At 36.5% G+C, this 8,150-nt stretch overlaps 1 protein-coding gene across 3 annotated transcripts; it reads right to left on the minus strand.

Annotated features, from left to right (window-relative positions):
* Positions 1 to 1,454: 1,454 nt before the first annotated feature.
* On the minus strand, positions 1,455 to 7,635 carry LOC133710877 (xylose isomerase). 3 transcript variants are annotated; one of them, XM_062137010.1, is made up of 21 exons: positions 7,478 to 7,635; positions 7,015 to 7,097; positions 6,825 to 6,929; positions 6,480 to 6,554; positions 6,275 to 6,404; positions 6,102 to 6,193; positions 5,923 to 5,973; positions 5,431 to 5,507; positions 5,299 to 5,353; positions 5,094 to 5,195; positions 4,899 to 4,950; positions 4,656 to 4,701; positions 4,511 to 4,566; positions 3,392 to 3,443; positions 3,180 to 3,259; positions 2,863 to 2,933; positions 2,674 to 2,714; positions 2,454 to 2,553; positions 2,280 to 2,351; positions 2,117 to 2,194; positions 1,455 to 1,712 (listed from the first exon to the last, which is right to left on the minus strand). In XM_062137010.1, exons 2-21 carry the CDS (start codon positions 7,081 to 7,083, stop codon positions 1,677 to 1,679), a joined length of 1,440 nt encoding a protein of 479 aa, XP_061992994.1. In that variant the 5' UTR covers positions 7,084 to 7,097; positions 7,478 to 7,635; the 3' UTR covers positions 1,455 to 1,676. The 3 variants fall into 3 exon arrangements, with proteins under 3 accessions (XP_061992994.1, XP_061992996.1, XP_061992995.1); XM_062137012.1 differs by lacking the exon at positions 7,478 to 7,635 and adding an exon at positions 7,222 to 7,365; XM_062137011.1 differs by lacking the exon at positions 7,478 to 7,635 and adding an exon at positions 7,211 to 7,361.
* Between the last annotated feature and the right edge of the window lie 515 nt (positions 7,636 to 8,150).

Here is an 8,150-nt window from a genome sequence, read left to right on the forward strand (position 1 = left end):
ACCAACAAGTACGAATAATTTCGGGTCTAGGATTTTCACTTAAGTTTACAGTAATTTTAATTTGATGATGCCACGCAACTGTCCAGCGCAACCTCAGATGATGAGTAATGGCTTTCCCACACCCAGTTCCTCTCATGTGAAGAGGAGACGTAGCGATGCAAAGAAAGACGAGAACATGAGAGAAAAATATAAAACTAAAATAAAATATAAAAAAAAATTTTAAAAAAAAGCCAAATTTATTGTGTTGGAGTCTTTCTAAATGTACCCAGCAAATTTCTATGTAGACCCAAAATATCAATTTTTGCATGAAAATACAGTTATATCTTTATATGAAATGACAGTAATGGTCACGCCCGGTAAATAAAGATAATAACCATAAAGTCTGAACTCTTTTTTGTATTTGTACCCAGCAATTCACTGCGTTCACGTTGTTATGTTGTTTCTTTCAGCAATTTTTCACTTTCCTTTATAATTGCTTCAAGGGTTTAATACACATGATATAGACAAAGTTGTGATTGCAATTATGATTTTGGAGGCGTCAAATAAGGTTTGTTGATTTTGTTTATCATAGAACCGAAATAAAAAAAAAAAAATTTGCTGCACTTTATTGCCTTCGATCGGTCAATAAACACCGAAAATAATTAGAATATTCAGTAGTTTACCACCGAATGAAATAGGTACGTTCGGCAGTCAACCACCGAAAATTGCTATACTATTCGGACGACAACCACCGAATTTTACTGCTCTGTTCGGGCCATAAACACCGAATATTGGTAGAATTTCGGCAGACAACCACCGAATGTTACTACTTGTCGAATTCTTTTACTATTTTCAGTTCCTTTTATCTGAAACCCACATCTAGTCGGTCCTCTTTAATGAAGCTCCGGACTAGTTCCTCAGTTGGGGAATGAACTTGGCGCAACGCTCATTGACGCGGAACGCATCATAAGTAACTCAACCAAGGGAGATAATTGGGGTTTTGGTGGGTGTGGATTTTGCTGGGTGTGAGTTTTGGGCGTGAGACTTACTGGGTGTGAGTTTTTCTAGATTTAATTAATAATAAAGGTAGTATTGTAAAAATTGCAGAGTGTGATTAGAAATTCTATCATTTTGTTGGGTATAAAAAACTTACTGGGTCTACATAGAAATTTGCTGGGTACATTTAGAAAGACCCTTGTGTTGGGTTTAATATGGCTATGTGTCAGAAGTTCAGGAGAAACCAGAAAGGCCACTACTTGAATGACCAATTAGTTTGGGTGAATGATATTTCTTACCCTGCTAAGTAGGATGACATTAAAAATGGAAGACTCCCTCCAAGGTCAATATGTAAGCTAGGAGTTGAATACCATAAAGTTCAGTAGGTTGGCCAATAAATTAGGGAGTTTCGAAACTCGGAACTCTTAAACTAACTACCAAGCTACCGACATATTAAGCTTTAGGAAAATGCTAAGATCATCAAACTGCAAAGAAAAAGCACGCTCCATTCCTTAAAACTATCTAAAACATGACAAAAACTCATATCTCAACGATATCATGGCCACGAGATGAGCATTATATACCTTCTTGATCTAACCAAATTGTACCTCTAAACTGTTGCAAGGACTGATTACCTTGTTCGCACAAAAACAAAATAGAGAACAGTCTTGCGGGTATTTATTCCTATTTACTTTACATGTCTACAAAGCAGACTGGAAATGCCTCTCCGCAAGTTCCTGCAACAGAGCGCATAACTTCAGTATTTATATCCAAGGCCAGGGTAAGCATATAGGTTAAATCAGACAAAACAAGTTAGGACACTACATCTTGGTATTATAGACTTATTTGTATGCATCACCTATTAAATGTTAGACAGTGGTCACTAGTCTTTAGATTTTCAAATTATGTAAGAACGTAGAATGCACAGAGCTTGAGACAGGAGTAATTTCGATTTTTTGTTCATGTGATATCCTCTTTTTTCAAATAATTTATAATTATTTGCATCTGCAGCATCTACACTAAGAGAGTAACCACACACACACACACGTATATATAGACACTGGCGTAGACTTATGTACATATGTACATACACACACTTATGCTCATACATAATGTAGTGAAAAAAAATGTTTCAAATTACCTGCTTGGCAGAAGGAACTTTTGGTTCACCCCATTCCATGGCCTTCTTCTCAAGATATTCAAAATCACCCTTACCAGCCTGTGGAAGGTGCATTAACAATATGCATTAGCCATCTAAGCCATTCAGGACCAAGAGATCAAACAAAGTAGTTTAAGCTTGTTACCTCTATCTGGGCCCCAACCTCTGTATCAAAACTCTCATATCGTTTGCGAACAAGCTCAGCCAGAGAACCGTCCTTAATTGTTAAATTAGAAAAGAAGAGAATTAGTACTATTATAGGATGGGGCAGTGGAAACTAATTTCCATAGGAGTGTTTAAAACACACAGACCACAGTACCTCAATAAGCTTGGCGACATTACGGAGTCCACGGGCCAGGGTATCCATTCCACTGATATGAGCAATGAACAAATCCTCGACATCTGTGCTTTCCCTCCGTCTAAAAGTTGTGGGATTAAAAAATAAAAAATAAAAAACATTATAAAAGGAAACTAAACAGCCACCTTGAAACATAACAAATATATCAAGACAAAACTAAAATGTTAACACAGGCACTGACAATTTTGCATCAAAGTTGAAGCCTCCTGGTGCCAATCCTCCCTATCACAAAGGGACAAAAGAAAGATGATGCTGATTCAGCTCATGAAATTGTAAGGTTATTTTCCTCTTTGGCCAATACGAAATTGCATGTTACATCATAATTTTAAATCTTATAACTACAAAATGAATACACTTATCTCACACATACATTTTTTACCACAGTAAGCATAACTCGAGTCGCCTCTGCAATGTCTGTGAGAAATTCATCTGTATCCCATCCTGTGACAATAAAGACTCCATATTACAAATTTCATTCTTGCAACATTTTTTTTTTCATTGCGAGTCTATATGTACATAAGTGTGTGCACATATTCACTGATGTACATATGTACATACATACATACACACATATATATATATAGACATATATATATATATATATAGACATATATATATATATATATATATATAGACACACACACACTTATGTACACATGTAGTTAGAAAAGTAAAGCTAGCAAATACCAATTTGAGGATCTCCAGTGTTTGCATCAATGTTTCCCAGTAAACCATTGAGTCTTGCAGTTTCAAGCTCATGATGACAGCTGCAAGGTACAAAAGTAACAAGTTTGCATAAGTGTTCACATTTTCGTATGTGTTGGAACAATGACAAAGTGAAATGTAAAGTGCAATTTATTCTACGTGAGCTCAAGTGGTGAGATGAACGTGGGAGGTACCTGTGACCAGATAGAGTGGCATGGTTGCACTCAATGTTAAGTTTAAATTCTCCTGCAAAAGGAATTGAAATGACAAGGCTGAGGTTTTCTTCAAGTTACGACTAATAAACAGCAAATGTGTTTCCAATGACAAGAATACGATGTTAGTGGAGTCGTATTGGAGGGAAATAGTGCATCGACTCCATGGTTTTAAAGAAACTTCAGTATTCCCAAAAACACCATTAACAAATTACTACATGACATGTACTGTGAAGAGAGGAAAGAGGAAGAGAAGAACAAGAAAGAGGAAGATGATATGTAAAAAAGGTGTACAAAAAATTAAGCTTAAAATACGTGTTGTACATATGATACTTCAGAGCATCATTTCACAATATGCCAAGGTTAAATCTCAACCAGGAATTGAAATGACAAGGCTGAGGTTTTCTTCAAGTTACGACTAATAAACAGCAAATGTGTTTCCAATGACAAGAATACGATGTTAGTGGAGTCGTATTGGAGGGAAATAGTGCATCGACTCCATGGTTTTAAAGAAACTTCAGTATTCCCAAAAACACCATTAACAAATTACTACATGACATGTACTGTGAAGAGAGGAAAGAGGAAGAGAAGAACAAGAAAGAGGAAGATGATATGTAAAAAAGGTGTACAAAAAATTAAGCTTAAAATACGTGTTGTACATATGATACTTCAGAGCATCATTTAACAATATGCCAAGGTTAAATCTCAACCAGGAATTGAAATGACAAGGCTGAGGTTTTCTTCAAGTTACGACTAATAAACAGCAAATGTGTTTCCAATGACAAGAATACGATGTTAGTGGAGTCGTATTGGAGGGAAATAGTGCATCGACTCCATGGTTTTAAAGAAACTTCAGTATTCCCAAAAACACCATTAACAAATTACTACATGACATGTACTGTGAAGAGAGGAAAGAGGAAGAGAAGAACAAGAAAGAGGAAGATGATATGTAAAAAAGGTGTACAAAAAATTAAGCTTAAAATACGTGTTGTACATATGATACTTCAGAGCATCATTTCACAATATGCCAAGGTTAAATCTCAACCAGCAACTACATAGTGGTGGGAAAACAAAAATATAGAGGATACATATGAGGATTACCTATAAGGCCATATTTTCGCAGGAAATTTGCTGTTGTTGCAGCATCCCAGTCATACCTATAAAACCATACCACAGGTAAGGGATATGGATAGGTAAGTATATAGAAGTTACTCCATATCTCTAACTAATCAAGCAAGAAGCATACTGGTGTTTAGTAGGTTCTTGAGGCTTCGGTTCAATCAACAGTGTTCCTGAATAGCATAGCAGGAGAAGAAAACAAAACAGCAAAAATAGCTCCTTAAAGATTTAGGAATGAATGCTGATAAAATAAATTAATAGCATTGAGAAACCAATCACTAATGCTAATTACAGTGAAAGAAAGGAGCCAACTTTTATACAACTATCTAGTATAATGAATGCATTGGAATGAATATAAGTATCAATCTACCATTGAATCCAATTTTCTTCTTGTAAGCAACAGCAGCTTCAAGAAACCTTGCCTGTCAATAGACCACCAACAATATGCTCAGTAACCGGGACAGGATCATTATGGAGACAATGAACAAAGATGGAGTGTCAACTCACTAAATAAATACAGCCTAATTCTATATATAATTTTGAAATATTTGCAAACAAGACACACCAGATGATCAAGCTCTCGTCCCATGTTGGTATTCAGGAGACTCTGGTAACCCTCACGGCCACCCCAAAACACATAATTTTCACCACCTAAATAATGCGTGACCTGAAGAATGTTTAGATGAGCAAGCGCATTTGAAAGAGGTGACAACAATCTAGACTAAAATATGCAACAAATTACAGTCATTTGATATACATGCACCACCCACCTCAATAGCTTTCTTAACTTGAGCAGCAGCATATGCATATACACCTAGTTCAGGGCTGTAAAGCATTTTCAGAGTATTAGTGCATAGAATAATTCCATAGACAGAGTACATTCAATATGATAAGAAGACCACCTAGTGGCACCACCATGCATGTAGCGAGGATGCATAAACAGCTGAGCTGTGCCCCACAAAGGTCGAATTTTGGTTCCCTGCAACCATATAACGAGGCATTTAAATGAGGGAGATGGCTTCTTACACTGATCTGAACAATCGCTAGCTGTGGTGAGATGTCAAAAACCATGAATATGATCAACTAAGAATGTTGGTTTCGTTAATACGCGTTTCTTCATTATTCATATGACTTGGATGACAGATAATCAGAGATAATCTTGAGTATGATGGGCTTTGTAGGTCGACAATGTATCCTCCCTTTACAGAGTAAACAACCTAAAAGCCTGAGCTAAATTGCATGGAGACTATATATATATGAAATACAGCAAACCTAAAAGCCATTTGGCCTACACAACAACACTCCAAGTCTCCAACTGGCATGTGAAAATTGTATTAAACTATTCTGTGAATTTTCTCACAACATTATTTCCTGGTGTACTTGTACAAACTTACCTGAAGCTCCTTGGCAAGGGCCACCACCTCATCCAAGTTTTTATTAGTTTCCTGCAACAAACAAAACTAGGTAAATCAACAATTTCTTGTTTATCTTGTTTGTACAAGCAATGCTATATCACCGATCATGCTTTCTTTTGCTAATGTATCAGTAAAAGTAACCTTAAGGAATGATTTACCTCCAAGGTTTTGCCATCCGGAGCAATATCCCTGTCATGGAAACACCACCTATCGACTCCAAGCTTATTTATGAACTCAAAGTTGGCTTTCACTGCATTGTAAGTTACGCATATATAAATATAATTCAATCACTCTGTCACATAAAGAGAAAAATAACAGAGGATGTTCTCACTTCTTCTCTTGGCCATAGCAACAGAGTTAGTTCCATCCTCCCAAGGCCAATTTTTTGTAGGCGCACCGAATGGGTCAGCTCCTGTTCCACGGAATGTGTGCCAAAATGCAACACTAAACCTCAACCAATCCTAACGTTGGAAAAAAAATTCAGTTAACAACCATTAGCAGCTTGAAAACTCAAATAATATAAAAGAGTTACCAACCTTCATTTTCTTCCCCAGAATCTCCTCCTCTCCATTATACCATTTGTACGCAAGGGGGTTCTTGCTAGAGGGGCCCTGCAAGATAAAAAGATATACAGATGAAAACAGTTCTGCTAAGAAAAATATCTTAGAACAATAATGCAGTACGTGCAAAACTTGACCAATCACAAACAACAAAACATTCAGAATTTCAGATGCAACCTTCAACTTGTGTGAAGGTTTGTATTAGAACCATTTAAGGATATCATCTTCCAGTTGTAAAACACAGACACGCAAAAAAAAAAAATAAAAAAAAAAATAAATCGATGCAATCATAAGGGAAATGGGTCATATAAGCCTCTTTACCTCATATTTAATTTTGGGAATTTCAGGGAAAAACTCCCCTTCCCATTCCCCAGAACCACTGCAATCACTCTCAAGATCTGCAGGGCACGTCTGCGGACCAGCAGTCTGCATTGAAAACAAACCATACGATAATTTCAGGGAAAAACAAAGTTAGAATTACGTCTAAAAGAGATTCAAGAAGGTTATTTACCACTCCAAAGATAAACAAGCTGACACAAACAAGCAGCAACAATATCTTCTCTGCCTTCATTTTCATCATCTAAAGCAAATACTCTGCAAAACATAACCAGAGACTAATCAATCAAACACCATCCATCTCAGGGGAAACACAATAGCTCAGGCACAGCCGATCACCACCCATCAATTAATGAATTCACAGAGATTACATGAGCAATACCCAGACCCAGTCACACAGACAAACCATCTATTCAACTCACTGATACCCATCATCCAAAGCAGAAAAAGATTCAAACTTTAATTCATCAAAGCAAAAAAAAGTTTCAAACTTTAAAGAACCCAAATTTCATACTACTCGTTTTTACTGATTATTTGTAAAAAAAAAAAAAAAAAACAGGGTTTCATCCGTACGCTCCAAATTTATTTATACGCATAAAACAAAATCATCAAGCAGACAAAGATGAAAGGACACTTACAGAGAATAAGGTGGCGTCGTCTATCCTTCTGCGAAACTGTGATTTATTCTGACTGTGGTGAAGTGGTGTTTTTATAGCCAGTTCCCATATAACGTAAGAACTCTAATTATAGTTTAAATCATATACTTCAGAATTTGATTTTGGATTAGATTACCACGGAGGATTGGTTACGTCTGATTCTCAAAAACAAGAGGATTGGTTGCATTTTACTATTTTGTCCATCTGGTTGCAGTAGTTACCGGTTCTGAAGATGGGCAAATATGTCACTTTGGATAGATTACTTTCCAAAGATTAAGGAATATCCGGATGTTTATGACGAAGATCTGACTCAGCAATACAATATCGATCGCTGACTATTTTTAGAAATCTATAACTATAAGATAGGCTCAGATTTGGTATCACCAAAATGTTTCACCAAAATCTGAATAGGCCCCAAAAATCGTAGGTCAGTTGTCCCAAAACCCATGTCCCATTTACGTTGGTTTGTCTTTCATCTTTCCTTTCACTTTCAGTACAAACCACTCTTTTCATCTCCTCGTCTCAATTCCAATCGCATCATTCAGTGCCAAAGCATGGCCCTCGTGACTGATTCCAGCCCAGACTATCTTTGTCAATGCAGAGACTTAATTTGTGTCATGTGAAAACTAAAGGGAAGAAAATTTTTAATGCACAT

Source organism: Rosa rugosa, chromosome 5 (assembly GCF_958449725.1).
Source record: "Rosa rugosa chromosome 5, drRosRugo1.1, whole genome shotgun sequence".
Classification (NCBI taxonomy): Eukaryota; Viridiplantae; Streptophyta; class Magnoliopsida; order Rosales; family Rosaceae; genus Rosa; species Rosa rugosa.

Coding starts and splice junctions, on each gene's coding strand:
- LOC133710877 (XM_062137010.1), bottom strand. CDS start 7,083: ATGATGAAAATGAAGGCAGAGAAGATATTGTTGCTGCTTGTTTGTGTC. Junction 3,444..4,510: donor GCGAAAATATGGCCTTATAG/GTAATCCTCATA, acceptor TTCCTTTTGCAG/GAGAATTTAAACTTAACATT. Junction 2,195..2,279: donor AGGTTGGGGCCCAGATAGAG/GTAACAAGCTTA, acceptor CACCTTCCACAG/GCTGGTAAGGGTGATTTTGA.